The sequence below is a fragment of the Entelurus aequoreus genome, linkage group LG11, assembly GCF_033978785.1.
Source record: "Entelurus aequoreus isolate RoL-2023_Sb linkage group LG11, RoL_Eaeq_v1.1, whole genome shotgun sequence".
In the NCBI taxonomy this organism is placed as follows: Eukaryota; Metazoa; Chordata; class Actinopteri; order Syngnathiformes; family Syngnathidae; genus Entelurus; species Entelurus aequoreus.
Window position 1 is genome coordinate 71,277,674 of NC_084741.1, and position 22,962 is coordinate 71,300,635.

Sequence of the window (22,962 nt, forward strand, 5' to 3'; positions counted from 1 at the left end):
AATGAAATGAAAGGTAATATCCGCGCGCTTCTTCTTCTACGGGGGCGGGTGCTCACCTTGGCGGTTGCTTACAGTAGAAGAAGAAGCGCTTCCTCTTCTATGGGGGCGGTTGCTTACCGTAGAAGAAGAAGCGCTTCCTCTTTTACGGGGAAAAAAGATGGCGGCTGTTTACCGTAGTTGCGAGACCTAAACTTTATGAAAATAAATATGAATATTAATCCATATATAAGGCGCACCGGGTTATTAGCCGCACTGTCTGCTTTTGAGAAAAATTGTGGTTTTTAGGTGCGGCTTATGGTGCGGAAAATACGGTAGCCTGGAAGAGTTAGGGATGCATGGGATTCTGGGTATTTGTTCTGTTGTGTTACGGCGCGGATGTTCTCCCGAAATGTGTTTGTCATCCTTGCTTGCTGTGGGTTCACAGTGTGGCGCATATTTGTAACAGTGTTAAAGTTGTTTATACGCCCACCCTCATTTGGCCGCAATTGGCCCGCGGGCCGCATGTCTGAGACCAATGGTTTACATTGTTTACATTTTTTTATTATATATTCTTACTTTCTATTTTTATTTTTAATACTTTGTAGCACTTTGAGATTTTAACAAATGTAAAGTGCGTAACAAATGCAATTCATTATTATTATTATTATTATTACATTGTAGATTGTCACTGAAGGCATCAAAACTATGAATGAACACATGTGGAGTTATGTACTGAACAAACAAAGGTGAAATAACTGAAAACATGTTCTAGTTTCTTCAAAAGAGCCACCCCTTTGCTCAGATTACTGCTTTGCACACTCTTGGCATTCTCTCCATGAGCTTCAAGAGGTAGTCACCTGAAATGGTTTTCACTTCACAGGTGTGCTTGAAGCTCATGGAGAGAATGCCAAGAGTGTGCAAAGCAGTAATCAGAGCAAAGGGAGGCTATTTTTGAAGAAACTAGAATATAAAACATGTTTTCAGTTATTTCTACTCAGTGGTCCGCCCTGAGATGGGTAGGTTGTGAGTTCAAACCCCGGCCGAGTCATACCAAAGACTATAAAAATGGGACCCATTACCTCCTTGCTTGGCACTCAGCATCAAGGGTTGGAATTGGGGGTTAAACCACCAAAAATAATTCCCGGGCGCGGCCAACGCTGCTGCCCACTGCTCCCCTCACCTCCCAGGGGGTGAACAAGGGGTTGGGTCAAATGCAGAGGACACATTTCACCACACCTAGTGTGTGTTTGACAATCATTGGTACTTTAACTTATTTCACCTTTTTTTTGTTAAGTACATACTGTAACTCCACATGTGTTCATTCATAGTTTTGATGCCTTCAGTGACAATCTACAATGTAAATAGTCATGAAAATTAAAAAAAAGACGCTCTGATAGAGAAGGTGTGTCCAAACTTTGGGCCTGTACTGTATATATATACACATGTACTATGTAAATAGTCATACTGTATGTTTATTTTTAACTGAAATGAAAACACATCTAAATTTATAAATTATTTATAAACATTCTCATGAGAATTCAGTAGGATTTTGTACAAAGAGTACTTCAATAGAGAGTAGACAACAAATTCAGCTTCACATTATTTGTTTACTTAAATGTATTATTTATAGAAGATAAATGGCATGCCTAAACTGCTTGGAATGTTTGAAAAGGGAGGACAATCTCAAAAAGGACTCAGTAGGATTTTGTCCCAAAAGTATTCGTAAATCAACACATTTAGTTAGAGTTTCTCAAAAAAATACATTTAAAATAATTAATACTTTTTAAATTAACAGTAATTTACGGAGCCCCTAAAAGGACATGGGGGAAATTGTTATTTTTATAATTTTTATTTTTAGACATGTATCTCGTGCGCATGAGAAACTATCTCGTGCGCATTAGAAACTTTTTATAAAGTTATAAAAAAATAAAAAAATGTTATAATTTTTTTTGTTTTTTTAGACATGTATCACGTGCGCATGAGAAACTATCTCGTGCGCATTAGAAACTTTTTATAAAGTTATAAAAAATAAATAAAAAAATGTTATAATTTTTTTTGTTTTTTTAGACATGTATCACGTGCGCATGAGAAACTATCTCGTGCGCATTAGAGACTTTTTATAAAGTTATAAAAAAATAAATAAAACAAATGTTATAATTTTTTTTGTTTTTTTAGACATGTATCACGTGCGCACGAGATACATGTCTAAAAAAAAATATATATATATAATAATTAATTTTTTTAAATACATTTTTTTATAACTTTATAAAAAGTTTCTCATGCGCACGAGAAAATAAAAAATGAATTAATAATTTTTTTCTTGTGCACACGAGATACATGTCTTAAAAAAAAATTTTAAATAAAAAAATAAAAAAATATTTTTTATTTTTTATAACTTTATAAAAAGTTTCTCATGCGCATGAGATAGTTCCTCGTGCGCACGAGATATATGTCTAAAAAATAAAAAATAAAAATTATCAAAAAATTGTTTTCCTCCATGTCCCTTTAGGGGCTCCGTAGTAATTTGAATTAATTGCATTTTTTCAAATATTCCTCTGAAAGGGACTTATTTTAGTTGATCGTTAAGTGACATTTCTAAAAATGCATATGTAAATAGTGCCTCTGGACTTCGCTAATACATTCTTATGAGAAGACATTAGCTGGGCAATGACGTTCTAATGTGTTTTGTCTGAGTTCTTAGCTAAGAACCAGAACCATTTGAGAATTGCCGGTATCATATTAAGTCCATTACTGTCATTTCGTTGCCTCTTAAGTCACTCCTCTCCACTTTGTTTGTAATTCTAAGCATAAATTCCCCTGATTGTGACATTTCGGGGGCCTGTCTCAGAGGAAAAAGGTGCCTGGAGAAAAAGCTTGATTCATATTTCTGTGATTATGGTGCCAAAGAATCAACTTCAAATTTGTGCATGCAACAAAGACTTTTCAAAGAGGCGTCAGATGAACTTGAACATGGACTTCTACCAAAGGTTGCCTTCTAGTTGGGCTAGAACAACAGAGCTCACGGTCAAATGGAAAGCATCCACTTTGATGGAGATAAAATGGCATCTGACCTCTTTTGAGAGATACGACGAAGGCCTTGCTATCTGTTCCGTGCTCGTTGGCGACCTCGCAGGTCACGCCGCCATTCATGACGTCAGCGGTGGCCGGGAGGATGACGGTGCTCACCACCTTGATGCCTTCCACCGTCACTGACTGGGCGACAACACAAGCACACGTCGTATAATCAAAACACGTTCACACGTTCTGTTGATGCAGTGGTGATTGACAGGGGGCGTAACGGTAGACGTATTCCTCGGCTCTTTCGATAAGTACACAGGCACACGAGGTATGACCAAAAAGGTTAACAAAACAACGGAGTAAAAGACAAGTGGATAAGAGAAAATATAAGTCAGTGGAGATGGGGAACGACGCAACAAGCTGAGACTATTAATGTTGCACTTTAGCCAATAATCAATCAATCAATCAATGTTTATTTTATATAGCTCTAAAATAATTTTATATAGCTCTAAAATAAGAAACTTTATATTTCCTGAAACCTTGCAAAGTACTATATTCTATTTTATTTATTATATTTATTTTGCATTCTATTTATTGAATAATTACCAGCGGGCAGTTTTCAGTTTTTTATGTCTCCATTCAAGATGATCCCCTCTTGGCCCCACTATGGACTGGACTCTCACACTATTATGATAGATCCACTATGGACTGGACTCTCACACTATTATGTTAGATCCACTATGGACTGGACTCTCACTATTATGTTAGATCCACTATGGACTGGACTCTCACACTATTATGTTAGATCCACTATGGACTGGACTCTCACACTATTATGTTAGATCCACTATGGACTGGACTCTCACTATTATGTTAGATCCACTATGGACTGGACTCTCACACTATTATGTTAGATCCACTATGGACTGGACTCTCACTATTATGTTAGATCCACTATGGACTGGACTCTCACTATTATGTTAGATCCACTATGGACTGGACTCTCACTATTATGTTAGATCCACTATGGACTGGACTCTCACTATTATGTTAGATCCACTATGGACTGGACTCTCACACTATTATGTTAGATCCACTATGGACTGGACTCTCACTATTATGTTAGATCCACTATGGACTGGACTCTCACTATTATGTTAGATCCACTATGGATTGGACTCACACTATGAGCTATATCCACTATGGACTACTGGACTCTCACACTTTGAACTAGATCCACTATGGACTGAACTCTCACAATATTATGCTAGACCCACTATGGACTGGACTCTCACACTATTATGTTAGATCCACTATGGACTGGACTCTCACACTATTATGTTAGATCCACTATGGACTGGACTCTCACACTATTATGTTAGATCCACTATGGACTGGACTCTCACTATTATGTTAGATCCACTATGGACTGGACTCTCACACTATTATGTTAGATCCACTATGGACTGGACTCTCACTATTATGTTAGATCCACTATGGACTGGACTCTCACTATTATGTTAGATCCACTATGGACTGGACTCTCACACTATTATGTTAGATCTACTATGGACTGGACTCTCACTATTATGTTAGATCCACTATGGATTGGACTCACACTATGAGCTATATCCACTATGGACTACTGGACTCTCACACTTTGAACTAGATCCACTATGGACTGAACTCTCACAATATTATGCTAGACCCACTATGGACTGGACTCTCACACTATTATGTTAGATCCGCTATGGACTGGACTCTCACTTTATTATGTTAGATCCACTATGGACTGGATTCTCACACTATTATGTTTGATCCACTATGGACTGGACTCTCACACTATTATGTTAGATCCACTATGGACTGGACTCTCACACTATTATGTTAGATCCACTATGGACTGGACTGTCACACTATTATGTTAGATCCACTATGGACTGGACTCTCACACTATTATGTTAGATCCACTATGGACTGGACTGTCACACTATTATGTTAGATCCACTATGGACTGGACTGTCACACTATTATGTTAGATCCACTATGGACTGGACTCTCACACTATTATGTTAGATCCACTGTGGACTGGACTCTTACTATTATGTTAGATCCACTATGGACTGGACTCTCACTTTATTATGTTAGATCCACTATGGACTGGACTCTCACTATTATGTTAGATCCACTATGGACTGGACTCTCACACTATTATGTTAGATCCACTATGGACTGGACTCTCACTTTATTATGTTAGATCCACTATGGACTGGACTCTCACACTATTATGTTTGATCCACTATGGACTGGACTCTCACACTATTATGTTAGATCCACTATGGACTGGACTCTCACACTATTATGTTAGATCCACTATGGACTGGACTCTCACTATTATGTTAGATCCACTATGGACTGGACTCTCACACTATTATGTTTGATCCATTATGGACTGGACTCTCACACTATTATGTTAGATCCACTATGGACTGGACTCTCACACTATCATGTTAGATCCACTATGGACTGGACTCTCACTATTATGTTAGATCCACTATGGACTGGACTCTCACACTATTATGTTAGATCCACTATGGACTGGACTCTCACACTATTATGTTAGATCCACTATGGACTGGACTCTCACACTATTATGTTAGATCCACTATGGCCTGATCCGGCCCTCGGGCTGTAGTTTGACACCTCTGTTTTAGATCATCGATCATGCATCTCACCTGGACAGAAGAAGTCTGAGTAGGTATTCCGACAAGTTGGTACACTTTGACAGTCATTTAGGACGACACGAAAAAATGCTTGGTAAAAAAAAAGTGTAGTTCCCTTTAACTTCTTAAGGCCCAAGCTGTTTGTTTACATGCTTTATTTTAATTTCTCTTTGCTATTTGGGCTTATTGGACCCTAATAGCATAACATCTTTTGTCCAGACTGCCTTTTCAATAAAAGGACCACAACTATGGAACTCTCTACCTGACACTTTGAAAAGTATACCTGCACTTGTCACTTTCAAAAAACAAACACAATTGTGGCTAGTTGAGCAACAACCGTGTTCCCATGTTTAGTTTTTACTCATTTTTACTAATTGGTTTTTATGTAGTCTGCACTTTGTCTGTGTTATTATTATTATTGGCTTTTATCTAGTTTGCACTTTGTCTGTATTATTACTATTATCATTATTATGGACTCCTCTTTGCCTCATTCTTTTTATTGTCCTATTTTAATGATGCTAGATCTGTGTTGTTGTTGTTGGGGAAAAGTGTTGTAAATTAGCTTTAGCTACAAACACTATGATGCATACATTGTATAACTGTTTCAGATATCTATGCTGTCCCTATTTCAAATAAACCTTTATATATATATATATATATATATATATATATATATATATATATATATATATATATATATATATATATATATATATATATATATATATATATATATATATATATATATATATATATATATATATTAGGGGTATTTAATTTGGTTATTGAACCCTTAGCTGCAAAAAAAAGAAGTGAAAATAATATTCATGGTATAAATATTGGCTCTCAGTATAATAAGCTATCGGTGTATTGTGACGACATAATTTTTTTACCTGTCACATGTTAACTCCTGTCTTCTTTATATCAATAATGTCATCACTGAATATGGCTGTTTATCAGGGTATAAAGTTAATTGGGACAAATGTGACATATTACCACTTAATAAACACCGCAAGAAATTACAAGTTCAGAACTCCAAAATTAAATTGTATTGCATTATAATGGTATTGTTGTGTATTGTTTAAAAAAAAAAAAAAAAAATCGTTTTTGAATCGAAAAAAATCGATTGTGAATCGAATCGTGACCCCTAGAATCGAATCGTGGGACACCCAAAGATTCCCAGCCCTAATATACATATACATATATAATTAGAATAAAAACTTAGAATAATCTTTTGATAGTATGTACTTAGTCCATAAGTACACAAACGTGTACTTCAAGTTTAGTGACATGCTAATTCTTATTTTTACACTTACATACAATTCCATTGTATGTTATACTCTTATGACACCACCAGATGGCAGTATAAGTGTCCACATAAGCGGCCATAAGACCTCAATTCAGTAGTGGTCACAATTTTGGAAATAAGAGCTAAAAGGTGCTGTCCACGCATGTGGCCACTAAGCCTTGGTTTAAGTGTCCTGTTTGGCTTTGGGGTGTTGTCGAATAACTGCCAGTGTATCGGCAGAATTGGACCTTGACATTTTTCAAAATGTAACATGGAATACAAAAGCCTTTGGAAAATCATGTAAAATGAAATACACATTATGCTGAAAATACAGCAAAAATGTACTGATTGTATTGAAAAAAAGTCAACCTTTGTCACCTGAGGGTAAAGGTAAAGTACGTACCGTCGCACCGCTAGTGAGTGATGATATTTTTTCAAACCACAAACTTCTTTGAACTCTTAAAACATGGATATTTGTGCAAAGCCAACACCCTTTTCAATGCTGTAAAACTGCCACAGTCAGCATTCGCACATGAAACGAGCCGAGTTAAAGAGGACTCATTATCTTTTTATCCTGTTTTATTATTTTATTTCATGCCATGCCAAGCAGCAGCCTGTGGGCTTTTCTTCTCACAAATTCAGCACATGATTTGTTAAATGTAGGAGTAAAACGGGACTTTTTAAAAAAAATTTTATCCCTCCCGAGCTCAGTGAACCCGTGTGAAGTTCAGTTGATCTGTTTTTTTTATTGCTTCATTTTGGAAATGATTCACCCTCCTACCTCTTTTCCTGAGGGCTTCCAGGTGAACTGAGGGGCGGGGGACCCGTAGGACGAGCACCTGAGGGTCACCATGTCTCCTTCCTTGGACACTTCTCCGGCGATAGGCGCCTCGATCATTGGCTTTCCTAAATAGCACCAAAAAAAAAATGACATTAGCAATGTCGGGCGTGTCCAACGAGGTAGGGAAGCGACGCCCTCGCTTAGCGGCTTCCTCCAACTGTGCTATGTCCTTCCTGACTAACGTGCATTGTTAGCATCCTGTTGGCATGCACAAGCTTGTTATTGGAAGATAACTCCAAACTCTCAAATAGATGCACTGCAAAAACTGAAATCTAAGTAAGATGAAATATCTCAAATAAGGGTGATATTTGCTTATTTTCTGTCTGATAAGATCATTCTTCTCACCAAGCAGATTTTATGTTAGAGTGTTTTACTTGTTTTTAGTGTTTTGGTCCTAAATGATCTTGTTGCTGAGATTTTATGACCTACATTGAGTAAAACATGCTTAAAAGGAGTATATCAAGTGTTGAAAAGCTGTGTCATCAACACTCACAAGTATAAAACTGCTTTTTTAAAGTAATACTTTCTTATTTCAAGCATGAACAAAAAAATCATGACTTTGACACAGTTTTTTCTCATAATTAAAGCAGATGACAGCCAAATGGACTTTGCTGTTTTATTTCCAATGAAACAATAGAAAATACATACTCATATAGTAGTACAGTTGGCACAGTACAGTAAACTGACAGTTAATATTTAAACATTTAACATCTAACTATTTTGAACAGAAGTAGTTCACGCACATTCAGATGAATTCTTCAAAATTACAATTAAAAATGTTTTGGCCGGGGGGCCGGGCTGTATATATGCACACTAATTGACTGAAAGAGCAAGCACTTGGCGCGATGATGTCATGTTATCGATGGAAAAATGCATTTTTAGACAATATGATTTGCTTGAGCGGCTCGTAGACCCCGAGAGTAACAAGCGGTTGCCTTGTTGCCTTTCCATTAAGAACAATAAACTAGTTTTTAGTATAAGTTTGCATATCATTATGTCAAGATAATGGCTCTTGCATTTACTTCATTTAAGAATATTTTTCAACATATTGAGAAAAAAGGTATCATATTTGTTTTTTCTACCAAGAAAAGTGCACTTGTTATTAGTGAGAATATACTTACCGTAATTTCCGGACTATAAGCCGCACCTGACTATAAGCCGCACCAGCTAAATTTAGGGGAAAATACAGATTGCTCCATATATAAGCCGCACCCGACTATAATCCGCAGGGTTTTGATGTGTAATTAGCGTAGTATATAGGGGTTCCTGCTACCACGGAGGGGATTGTCGGGACAGAGATGACTGTTTGGGAACACAAAGCGTCCCATTTATTAACAATAAATCTTTCAATCATTCAATCAAACTTTCACATTTTTAACATGGCGAATAGCATTCGTGCAGAGTACAAATAATACAACGGTGCAAAGTAACACAAAGTGCTCGCCTGTACGTTATCAAAATAACCAGTCAGTCTTTAATCATTGTGTCATCGTCTTCCTCCTGCGTACTAAAACCACCAAAATCCTCTTCGTCGGTGTCGGAGAAGAACAGGCCGTATATAAGCCGCACCCTTGTATAAGCCGCAGGGACCAGAACGAGGGGAAAAAGTAGCGGCTTATAGTCCGGAAATTACGGTATTTTAAGATATTTTTGGGTTCATTGAAGTTAGCTAATTTGACTTGTTTTGGAAAGTCTTGACAAGCCAACTTTTCTTGTTCTATTGGCAGATAATGTTGCTTAGTTCAAATAAATACCCCAAATGTTTGTATTTTTTTTTCTTGTTTTTGAACACTGACTTTTTGCAGTGGATGTTGCGGACCATGACTTCAAAACAGAACCAATGTGAATCACAGGTCAAAGAGGATCTGTAAAATGGGATCTGAACCTTTTGATGATATTACGGACCGTAGATGGTGAAATCCCAAAATTCCTTGCAATGGCTCGTTGAGAAATGTTGTTCTTAAACCGTTGGACAATTTGCTTACCCATTTGTTCACAAAGTGGTGACACTCGCCCCATCCCTGTTTGTGAATGACTGAGCATTTCATGGAAGCTGCTTTTATACCCAATCCTGTTCCCAATTAGCCTGTTCACCTGTGGGATGTTCCAAATAAGTGTTTGATGAGCATTCCTCAACTTTCCCATTCTTTTTTGCCACTTGTGCCAGCTTTTTTGAAACATGTTGCAGGCATCAAATTTCAAATGAGCTATTATTTGCAAAAAATAATAAAGTTTACCAGTTTGAACATTAAGTATCTTGTCTTTGCAGTCTATTCAATTGAATTGTAGTAAAAGAGTGCGGGTACTAGACTGGCCTGCCTGTAGTCTAGATGTTTCTCCCATTGAAAATGTGTGGTGCATTATGAAGCCTAAAATACCACAACAGAGACCCCCGCACTGTTCAACAACTTAAGCTGTACATCAAGCAAGAATGGGAAAGAATTCCACCTGAAAAGCCTCAAAAATTGCTCTCCTCAGTTCCCAAACGTTTACTGAGTGTTGTTAAAAGGAAAGGCCATGTAATACAGTGGTAAAAATGCCCTTGTGCCGACTTTTTTGCAATGTGTTGCTGCCATTAAAATCTAAGTTAATGATTATTTGCAAAAAAAAATTAAGTTTCTCAGTTTGAACGTTAAATATCTTGTCTTTGCAGTCTATGCAATTGAATATAAGTTGAAAAGGATTTGCAAATCATTGTATTTTGTTTTTATTTACCATTTACACAACGTACCAACTTCACTGCTTTTGGGTTCTGTAAATAAACACTAAAGTGCTGTTATAGAAATGATCATTAACTAGCTTTTTTTGCAGAAGGTCTGAAAGAAGAGCTGAGGGCTCCCGTAACTCTAAAATAGACAACAACAAAAAAAAAGTCTACTGTAAAGGACGCTGGTTCTACGGAGTATTCAAAATAAGAATATCCCTGCTCTGTGGTCATCACACCAGTCTGTTGGTGGTTTGCTACATTGAAGCAGTAATTTTCTTTTTTAATTTTTCTTTTTTTTTCTTTTTTTAAATTTTTTAAATTTTTTATTCTTATTTTTTTTTTCTCAAAGTCTCCTCCTTCAGAGGGTTATTTTTAGGGTTGGGTATCGAGTATCGATTGGAACCGGGACTAACTTTGTGATTCTCCCGGAATCGTTCAAAAGTTTAAATTTCGATTCCTAGTTTCGATACCCAGTCCGCAGACAGGAAAAGAATATGTCCGCCGAACCGGAAGAAGAAGCCGCTGAACACCAACGAAGAAGCGCCCACCGCCGGAAGTGTTAGCATAGCCGAGCGAGTCAGTCAAGCTCAAGCATGGATAGCGGGCGTCGGCGGTCGAAAGTGTGGCTTTACTTTACAAAAAAAAATGAAATAACCGCGAAATAACAGAGCTCCATGCCCATCAAGAAACGAGTGGAGAGAGAGCTGCAGATGTACCAGGACGTTCCACCGATACTTATGTCTGACGACCCTGCTGCATGGTGGTGGGAGCAACAAAAGACTTATCCTTTGCTGTCAGATCTCGCTTTCTCCTATTTATGCGTTCAAGCTTCTTCCACACCCAGCGAACGTGTATTTTCCACAGCAGGAGACACTATCCGTCCAGAACGCTCACGCATCCTGCCTGAGAAGGCGGATATGGTCATTTTCCTAAACAAGAACTGTCTCTGATTTTATACTGTACCTGCTGCTAATCTGGACTGGCTTTTGCAAGTTGTTTCTTATTGTTTATTTGCTTTTCTGCACCAGGTTAGCCCATCAGTGGGAGCACGCTAACATTTTTAAGTACCTGCAGCATCATACACTTATGTGTAAAGGTGTTTTCATGAGGTTTCCTGCAGCATCATACACTTATGTGTAAAGGTGTTTTCATGAGGTTTCCTGCAGCATCATACACTTATGTGTAAAGGTGTTTTCATGAGGTTTCCTGCAGCATCATACACTTATGTGTAAAGGTGTTTTCATGAGGTTTCCTGCAGCATCATACACTTATGTGTAAAGGTGTTTTCATGAGGTTTCCTGCAGCATCATACACTTATGTGTAAAGGTGTTTTCATGAGGTTTCCTGCAGCATCATACACTTATGTTTAAAGGTGTTTTAATGAGGTTTCCTGCAGCATCATACACTTATGTTTAAAGGTGTTTTAATGAGGTTTCCTGCAGCATCATACACTTATGTGTAAATGTGTTTTCGTGAGGTTTTCAAAAATAAAGCTCTCTTGAGGAAAGTGTACCCCTGGGAAAATGTATTGATAATTTATAATATTTATATTCAAGTTCATAGATTTGATATATATATTCTAGTTGAAAACAGCCCTGTGAGGAATTTATAGTAAAGTTCATAAAAAGTTAATGGAATTAAAATTGATGGAGAATGTCAGACTATTTCATTCAGAAAGACTGTAGGTTAGCTAGCTCATTTAAAATATCCTAAACTTTTTTTTGACCCTGCCTCTTAAAAGAATCGGAATCGAGAATCGTCAGGAATCGGAATCGTTCGAATTCAAACGATACCCAACCCTAGTTATTTTGTAGTGTCCATGAGGTACCTTTGACAGTGAGGGTGACGCTCGACTGGGCTGTCAGTCGCGGCACTGACGGCACGGCTCCGACACACATGTAGTCTCCGGCTTCAGTGTAGGACACGTCCTGTATCGAGAGAGTTCCATCCTGAGAGAGGACCTCGGAGCCCTGCGGGGATAAAAGCAGCGAAAATGTCAGCCCTATATTGACCCTGGTGATGATGGGTCAACTGACTTCGGTTTTCGTCACCGTCATTGATCTAAAAACTAAAAAAAGTTCTGAAGTATTGGACAACATTTTGGCATAAAATTAGGGAAATGGTGTTCTTCTCCTGTTGGCTTATTGGCCTCAATTGTACGTTGTATATTCCTATTCCTTGGCTGTGGAGGGGGGCGTGGTCTGCGGGCCTGCCGCGGAGCGGGGTGTGTAAGGACCGGCCTCGAAGCCAGCGGCAGGTGAGTGGATTACCCAGCTGGGGCAGGTTATCTAATCACCTGTCGCCCTTATTAGCAGCAGCCGGCCCGAGACACGTGGTTGGAGTTGGAGCGAGAGAGAGACACTAGAGAGCAAAGCAGAGACACGCCGGACTGAAAAGTCCTATCTATATACTGCCGAAAAAGCAAATCATACTGGTTGATGAAAATAAAAGACTTGATCCAACCTTGTGCCAGTGTGTGGTGGTCAGGAGGACCCACTAGAGGGCAAACTCTACAGGCGTTTGAAAGAAACTCTGAACTTTTCTAACTTTTAATTTTATCTGCAGGTCATACATAGTGCCTTTTTCAATCCAGAAGATGGTGCCATTACGAAACGCCAATACAGTATCAGTGCATTGTCAATACAGCAAGTGGGTGTGCCACACACTCACTAAGGCAGACCTGGGCAAATTAAGGCCCGGGGGCCTTTTTTTTAAGATGGAAAGTGTAGCTGCCATTATGATGTGCAGTGATGTTTTCAAATGACCGTAAGTCTTGAACTATACAAAGTATTTTAATGGTTGCAATCTGCGCTTTTGCATGATATACTAGTTACTATGGTAATCTAATTAGTTACTATGGTAATCTAAGTCACAGCAGCTCAGACGAGGCACCAAGCAGTGTGGGAGGGGAGCGTTTCCACAGAGTGTTTCCAGAGCAAGCCTGAAATGTGGGTGTCAGGGACAGACGAGGAAGGAGATTTTTACAACAAACTTCTAAAACTTAGTGATATATCAGATGTATCAGATTGTAGGTTGGGTTTATTTTACCCTTCGCATTCATATTTCGCTGTGTTTGTTGCATTTTTGTTGCTTTTCTCTTGTTTGTAAAATATGTCGACGGTTAGGGGTTGTGACGTTCATATGTTGTCAATATTCAGTGTTTTATCGTTCATAGTTAATATTGTAAATCCCACATTGTTTATTTTCATGTATATGCTATGTGTCTCATTCAGGAAAAAAATGTAAAATTCCATTCCGATTTTTAAGGTGGTCTGTCATAACGTTTTAAGCATTCAATCAGACATTATTGTGAGGTTTTGTATTAGTGTGCCTGAAAATCAGGGGCCGTACTTATCAAGCTTCTTAGAATTACTCCTAAGAAGTCTGCTAAGAGTTGACTTAAGAGTAAATAAATTCTTCGCTGAAAGCTGCACTTAAAAGTTAGTTATCAAGCGTCTTACTCACACTTTCAGCGAAGTGTAGGACTGAATCTTAAGTGTCACACTCAGAGCTGAATTACGACATTACTATGTGCCGTAAACGGAATTTTAGGTGACGTCATTTCTGTGTCCATAGAAATGACCAATCACGGAAGGGAATCCGTTGTCTAAGAATAAAGAAATATCTTGGAAATATTTAAGTGGACAATGGGAGTGTATATTTTGACAATAAACTACAAAATAATACGAAACAAACTAGTCCCCGCCGGCACTCACGCTACCGCTCCCTCTCTTCTCTCGCCCACACACTCACTGACGTCATTCACCTCACGGCCACACACATACGCTACTGTCATAACATTTTCTTTCCAATTCATTAATTAGGCAACTAATTTGAAACTGGTGTGGGTGGCTCTATATATACTAGCCCACTGCAGACACATGCAGAAATCAACAAGGAATCGAAAAGTATTAAATCTGTGACAAAAATAATATCCGCTCTGTCTAAACGATACCGTTTGATCAGCTGCTCGTCATCAAAAAACAAACAAACATTGTTCCGTTCCGTGAACGTTCGCGCACGTCTCTCTCGCCTCAGTGCCATCCCCTGCTGGCAACTCCTAACCACTTAAGACACCTCTGAAGGTCTCTTAAATATCGTGGAGAGTAGGAGTGATTCTTAGACTTAAGAACGTTGATAAAAAGCTTTTATTCTTAAGTTTGAGAGTAGGACTAAATTTCGCAAATTTTCAGGACTTAAGTGTAAAATGGCACTCTAAGAAGCTTGATAAGTACGGCCCCAGATATACCGGCCCCCAGACACATGTTTTCTCTAAATTTGGTCCCCCCGAATCAAAATAATTGCCCAGGCCTGCACTAAGGCGGGATTTTTATCCACCCCTAATTGACCCTTGGCATTGCAAATATACTCACTGGACAACATAATGACATCCGACACAAGAGATGTGATTAAGGACTTCAAATATTTCAACTTTAAATATTATTTTTTTATGTTGTTTCTCTTTCACCTTGTTCTCTGGAGTAAATTTCCAAACTGCGGCCACACAGGCCGTCAAACAATTTGTCATTTCAAAAAACAGAAAAGGAAAATGACAAATCAAAGAGACGCAATGCTGACCCCACAAAACAAAAACACAAATACAGTACAGGCCAAAAGTTTGGACACACCTTCTCATTCAATGTGTTTTCTTTATTTTCATGACTATTTACATTGTAGATTGTCACTGAAGGCATCACAACTATGAATGAACACTCTATCAACATTAAACCGTCATTTAAATGTAATGCATGTTTTTTTTTTAGGAGTTTTTTTTACATTCTCCTTGCAATTAATAGTACAGCTGCAGTGATAGTCACAATGTAATACAGTACTGTGCATTTGATCTAGGTGCTTTATGCAATGTTTGGGTTTTATTGGAACGACTTGAATATACGTCAGTATTTTTTTGCCAAGAAAACAGTTTGAAAAAGGCCCAAAAAATCTTATATTCAGGCACATTGATCTTTCATACAGTACAGGCCAAAAGTTTGGACACACCTTCTCATTCAATGACTATGACTGTTGTAGATTGTCACTGAAGGCATCAAAACTATGAATGAACACATGCGGAGTTATGTACTTAACAAAAAAAGGTGAAATAACTGAAAACATGTTTTATATTCTAGTTTCTTCAAAATAGCCACCCTTTGCGCTAATTACTGCTCTGCACACTCTTGGCATTCTCTCGATGAGCTTCAAGAGGTTGTCACCTGAAATGGTTTTCCCTTCACAGATGTCATAGTTTTGATGCCTTCAGTGACAATCTACAATGTAAATAGTCATGAAAATAAAGAAAACAAATGAGAAGGTGTGTCCCAACTTTTGGCCTGTACTGTACATATCAGGTCCAAATTAAAACACTTCACCTGCTACTGAAAATGTCCTAACATCTTGGAGAGGGTTTGATCTTTTCCCATGCCGGATCTTCAAGTTGAACACAAACTTTTTGTAAAATTTGTAAAATTAGACTTCTACAAAAAAAAAAAAAAAGTGGTGGTTCTAAGATTGACCCTTGTGGAACTCCCTAGAGCAGACCTGGGCATTCTGCGGCCCGCGGGCCACATCCGGCCCTTTGTGCGTCCCTGTCCGGCCCGCGTGAGGCCAATCATAAATTACAAAATACATTTTAAAAAGTATCTATGTCGAGTGTGCAATACAACGGTGCTGCTTTTGTTTTGAAAAGCGTTATCTGTATTACTTCCGTGTGGACGTATGCGCGTGCGTGATTGTGAGTGAATGTGAACAGCTGCAATCACAAATTACAAAATAAAGTTGAAAAAACATCTATGTCGTGTGCGAAATACAACTGTGCTGCTTTTATTTTGAAAAGTGTTATTTATGTCCGTGTGTAACCTGTGAGTGAAGGTGCACAGCGACAAGTGATGCACGGTTTACACCCGAGACACTAAAAAGAGAAAAGTTGATTACGAATGGCGTGTTTCCAACAAGACATGGACTGCCAAGCAACGTTCCCTCTAAGGTGCGCGCCTGCGCAATTGCGCACTGCTCAAGCGTCCTCTGCGCACAGCAAATATATGCCGCGCACCAAATCAAATCCCATCTGAATTCTAAACAAAATAAACACATTAATTATGTGTAATTTTGCAATGCAACTCTGAGTGACAGTGACAACACGCGGCCCTAACGGTGTTCGTCAACACCGTTCAATTGAACACCGTCCAATTATTGTAACGTCTATCGAGATGCTTCGAGGCCAGGAATTATATCCATCACTTTATTGAGCAAAACTGTTCATATTTGGCCACAACCACACCAAAAACATGAGTAAAACTCTTCTATCTCGAAAAACTAGTCATTTTCTGCCGTACAAACCAGGCCAAAACCAACTTGTCATCTGTCACCAACACGCATACCACTAAACCACTGGTGCGTTTATGGCCACACAAAAAGTCGGACAACTCAAACACCACACAAAGTTACACTATGACTCCTCAGTCATACGTGTGCTTATTTTACTGTCATTTATTATTAATGTTAATTTATTTATATTAATCATGGAATGCTGTTACTAGAGAAAGTTACAGGAATGCACACTTCATCCTATGCTTACATTTCATTGTGCAACATGAGGATGTTTAAAGGGAACTAAATGTGATCTCTGAAAGGGGTACAAATGATTTCCAAAGCAGTGCTTTTGGTATAAAGTTAAGTTAGGTTAAATGAAAGTATTATTATTATTATTATTATTATTATTATTTATCTTATGGTATATATCAAAAATAATATTGAGCAAAATTTAATTGAAATATTGTCGATGTGGCCCTCCAGCAGTGCTCGGGTTGCTCATGCGGCCCCCGGTAAAAATTAATTGCCCACCCCTGCTCTAGAGAGTACAAACTATTTTCTCTGGCCTTTAAAGACACACCAAAAATGACGACTAGACACGAGTTACAGCACATAGTAGCCCAGAATGTCAACTTCTGAATAGGGGAACAAACGTTAAATGATTACTTGGTTCAGTTTTATTGTTTATTATTGTATTGTTCATTGTTTAGTATACCGGGAGTGGTTTTGTTTTTTTAAATTTTTTTTGTCCAGTCTAGCTACTCAGGCAAATCATATAGTTGATGTAGATGCCCATATCGGCTGTACAAATGTACTTTACAAAAGAGAAGTGTGGTATACTTCTCTTGTTGCCTTATTTGTATTTGACTTTATTAAATGTATTTATATTATCATTTGGTGCAGCCGCGCCGGAGAAGGAGGGGATGGAAAGAGAAAAAAAGGAAGACAGAGGGGGAAATTGTGGGGACAAAAAGGGGATAAGACAGAGAGACAACAACAACAACAGCAAACACAACTATAACAACATCAGCAAATAGGATATGTACAAATATCCTATTTATATTATGAATAGGGATGTCCGATAATGGCTTTTTGCCGATATCCGATATTGTCCAACTTTTTAATTACCGATACCGATATCAACCGATATATGCAGTCGTGGAATTAACACATTATTATGCCTAATTTGGACAACCAGGTATGGTGAAGATAAAGTCCTTTTTAAAAAAAATTGTAAAATAAAACAAGATAAATAAATTAAAAACATTTTCTTGAATAAAAAAGAAAGTACAACAATATAAAAACAGTTACATAGAAACTAGTAATGAATGAAAATTAGTAAAATTAACTGTTAAAGGTTAGTACTATTAGTGGAGCAGCAGCACGCACAATCATGTGTGCTTACGGACTGTATCCCTTGCAGACTGTATTGATATATATTGATATATAATGTAGGAAGCAGAATATTAATAACAGAAAGAAACAACCCTTTTGTGTGAATGAGTGTAAATGGGGGAGGGAGGTTTTTTGGGTTGGTGCACTAATTGTAAGTGTATCTTGTGTTTTTTATGTTGATTTAATTAAAAAAAAACAACAAAAAAAACAAACAAACAAAAAAAAACGATACCGATAATAAAAAAAACGATACCGATAATTTCCGATATTACATTTTAACGCATATATCGGCCGATATTATCGGACATCTCTAATTATGACATATTAATAATACAGAAATGACAATGTAGTGTAATGACAAATTACATTACAAATGGAGCGATACAAATACCAATAGAAATAGCGCTATTGATAACGAATAATAACAATGATTACCTCTATTATCAACAATACAGTACAACCGAGAGTGGTTTCTAATAATCTGGGTTTCTTATTTTTTTGACAAAGCCCTGGTAGAGCTGTACCTAATGTTGTGTCCAGTGACGGCGCGACTGTGGGAAAAGCACATGTTCACACGCACAAACACGGAGATAACAAATGGAAGTCAGTCGGTCAACTCGAACCCGAGCTTTTCTCATGGTATTCTCTCCACATTAGGGACACAAATAAACAGTGGCTGGCCCCGAGCAGACACAACAATAGATATAAAAAAACATCCTTTGCATTACAAGCACAGAGTATCAATCAGCTGCCAGTGGTATGTCAGCAACAACACTGGGAAACTCCAAAAACAGCAACTGCGTCTGAATACTGAAAGTGCCTCGCATTTTCTTTCAACCTAATAAAATCAAGCACTTAGGCATAGAGACTGTTTCTACAAACATTTGCGAAATGGGCCGCTCTCAGTGATTTCCAGCGTGGAACTGTCATAGGATGCCACCTGTGCAACAAATCCAGTCGTGAAATTTCCTCGCTCCTAAATATACCAAAGTGAACTTTATTATAAGAAAAGTGAAGAGTTTGGGAACAACAGCAACTCAGCCAGGAAGTGGTAGGCCAGGTAAACTGACAGAGAGGGGTCAGCGGATGCTGAAGCGCATAGAGGAGGAATTATGGTGTGGGGTTGGTTTTTCAGGAGTTGGGCTTGGCCCCTGAGTTCCAGTGAAAGGAACTTTGAATGCTCCAGGATACCAAAGGATTTTGGACAATTCCATGAGATGGCACTTCAAGTTCATATGTGAGTCAAGGCAGGTGGCCAAATACTTTTGGCAATATAGTGTATATACCGTATTTTTCAGACTACAAGTCGCAGTTTTTTTCATAGTTTGGCTGGGAGTGCGACTTATACTCAGGAGCGACTTATGTGTGAAATTATTAACACATTAGCGTAAAATATCAAATATTATTATTTAGCTCATTCACGTAAGAGACTAGACGTTTAAGATTTCATGGGATTTAGCGATTAGGAGTGACAGATTGTTTGGTAAACGTATAGCATGTTCTATATGTTATAGTTATTTGAATGACTCTTACCATAATACAGGGGTGGGCAATTAATTTTTACCGGGGGCCGCATGAGCGCCACATCGACAATATTTCAATTAAATTTTGCTCAATATTATTTTTGATATATACCGTAAGATAAATAATAATAATAATAATAATAATAATAATAATAATAATAATAAATAATAATAGTAATACTAACAGCATTCCATGACTAATATAAATAAATTAACATTAATAATAAATGACAGTAAAATAAGCACACGTATGACTGAGGAGTCATAGTGTAACTTTGTGTGGTGTTTGAGTTGTCCGACTTTTTGTGTGGCCATAAACGCACCAGTGGTTTAGTGGTATGCGTGTTGGTGACAGATGACAAGTTGGTTTTGGCCTGGTTTGTACGGCAGAAAATGACTAGCTTTTCCAGATAGAATTGTTTTACTCATGTTTTTGGTGTGGTTATGTCCGAATATAAACAGTTTTGCTCAATAAAGTGATCGATATAATTCCTGTCCTCGAAGCATCTCGATAGACGTTACAATAATTGAACGGCGTTCAATTGAACGGTGTTGACGAACACCGTTAGGGCCGCTTGTTGTCACTGTCACTCAAAGTTGCATTGCAAAATTACATAGAATAAATATGTTTATTTTGTTTAGAATTCAGATGGGATTTGATTTGGTGCGCGGCATATATTTGCTGCGCGCAGCGGACGCTTGAGCAGTGCGCAATTGTGCAGGCACGCACCTTAGAGGGAACGTTGCTTGGCAGTCCATGTCTTGTTGGAAACACGGCATTCTTCATCAACATTACTCTTTTTAGCGTCTCGGGTGTAAACCGTGCATCACTTGTCGCTGCATGTGCACCTTCACTCGCAGGTTACACACGGACACACGCCCATAAATAATACTTTTCAAAATAAAAGCAGCACAGTTGTATTGCGCGCACGACATAGATGTTTTTTCAACTTTATTTTGTAATTAATGATTGCAGCTGTTCACATTCACTCACAATCACGCACACGCATACGTCCACACGGAAGTAATACAAATAACGATTTTCAAAACAAAAGCAGCACCGTTGTATTGCACACTCGACATAGATACTTTTTAAAATGTATTTTGTAATTTATAATTGGCCTCACGCGGGCCGGACAGGGACGCACAAAGGGCCGGATGTGGCCCGCGGGCCGCAGAATGACCAGGTCTGCCATAATATGTTACGTTAACATACCAGGCACGTTCTCAGTTGGTTATTTATGCCTCATATAACGTACACTTATTCAGCCTGTTGTTCACTATTCTTTATTTCTTTTAAATTGCCTTTCAAATGTCTATTCTTGGTGTTGGCTTTTATCAAATACATTTCCCCCAAAAATGCGACTTATACTCCAGTGCGACTTATATATGTTTTTTTCCTTCTTCATTATGCATTTTCGGCCGGTGCGACTTATACTCCGGAGCGACTTATACTCCGAAAAATACGGTATAACAAATCCCAATTACCATGTACAATATTACAGTATATGTAACAGCTGAAGCAAAATAGGTTAAATTGAGTGGCTCCCATAAGTTCCATTATAAGCAGACTTTCTATTCGCATTTATTTAATATTTAGAATGCAAAAAAAACTGTCTCATTATGATTGTGCAAAATTTCCCCCAAAAAGTGAAGTTCCCCTTTAAAGGGGCCCAATCGTGCAAAACCAAGTTTTTTACCTATTGGTAAGAAAACTTGTGTATTTGGGCTCTACATATTTGGACTCTACGTAAGTCCCCAGAATGTTAAATCAAGCCTAAGAAAGCCATTGCAGAGGCATTGCGGAGAAATGTATAAAACAATCTTGCCTTGGCTTGGCTTCAAAGTCGTACTAAAACATTTTGACAGATTTTTGAGTGCCGTGTGTAATGTTCTCTATTTTCAATGGAACATTTAAAGCTTTGGTGTGGTTTACTGGCGTCATACTGCAGTCTACACGTATCTCTTATGTGTGACTGCCATCTACTAGTCACTTATCATTACACCATGTACCAAGTAAAATTGCTTCGAGGTCGGTAAGCACAACCAGAATTATTCCGTACATCAGGCGCACAGGCGATTTTTGAGAAAATGAAAGGATTTTAAGTGCGCCTTATAGTCGGAAAAATACGGTAAATCCAGCATGCTCACCTTTTATTGTGAAACAAAATACCAGATAATACATGTATGTCTGCGAATGGGTGCCATTTGGCGGTCCTTATACACACACCATAGTAATACTCGTATCTCGGACTCCGGTAGCCGTAATGGGCCGACAATCCATCAAGCGGTGCGGCTTCAAAGTCGTACTAAAAACATTTTGACAGATTTTTGAGTGCCGTGTGTAATGTTCTCTATTTTCAATGGAACATTTAAAGTTTTGGTGTGGTTTACTGGCGTCATACTGCAGTCTACACGTATCTCTTATGTGTGACTGCCATCTACTAGTCACTTATCATTACACTATCTACCAAGTAAAATTGCTTCGAGGTCGGTAAGCACAACCAGAATTATTCCGTACATTAGGCGCACTGGCGATTTTTGAGAAAATGAAAGGATTTTAAGTGCGCCTTATTGTCGGAAAAATACGGTAAATCCAGCATGCTCACCTTTTATTGTGAAACAAAATACCAGATAATACATGTATGTCTGCGAATGGGTGCCATTTGGCGGTCCTTATACACACACCATAGTAATACTCGTATCTCGGACTCCGGTAGCCGTAATGGGCCGACAATCCAACAAGCGGTGTGGCTTCAAAGTCGTACTAAAAACATTTTGACAGATTTTTGTGTGCCGTGTGTAATGTTCTCTATTTTCAATGGAACATTTAAAGTTTTGGTGTGGTTTACTGGCGTCATACTGCAGTCTACACGTATCTCTTATGTGTGACTGCCATCTACTAGTCACTTATCATTACACTATCTACCAAGTAAAATTGCTTCGAGGTCGGTAAGCACAACCAGAATTATTCCGTACATCAGGCGCACTGGCGATTTTTGAGAAAATGAAAGGATTTTAAGTGCGCCTTATAGTCGGAAAAATACGGTAAATCCAGCATGCTCACCTTTTATTGTGAAACAAAATACCAGATAATACATGTATGTCTGCGAATGGGTGCCATTTGGCGGTCCTTATACATACACGCAGAGTGCCATTTGGCGGTCCTTATACATACACCA

At 38.2% G+C, this 22,962-nt stretch overlaps 1 protein-coding gene across 2 annotated transcripts in view; it reads right to left on the reverse strand.

Annotated features, from left to right (window-relative positions):
- bcam (basal cell adhesion molecule (Lutheran blood group)) overlaps nucleotides 1–22,962 on the reverse strand; it is a 193,960-nt gene that overhangs the window by 23,541 nt on the left and 147,457 nt on the right. For both annotated transcript variants that reach the window (XM_062063945.1, XM_062063946.1), the window contains exons 10-12: nucleotides 12,385–12,526; nucleotides 7,790–7,914; nucleotides 3,051–3,192 (exon numbers count right to left, since the gene is read on the reverse strand). In XM_062063945.1, coding sequence (XP_061919929.1) covers nucleotides 3,051–3,192; nucleotides 7,790–7,914; nucleotides 12,385–12,526 — 409 coding nt within the window. The remainder of the gene's footprint in view (nucleotides 1–3,050; nucleotides 3,193–7,789; nucleotides 7,915–12,384; nucleotides 12,527–22,962) is intronic.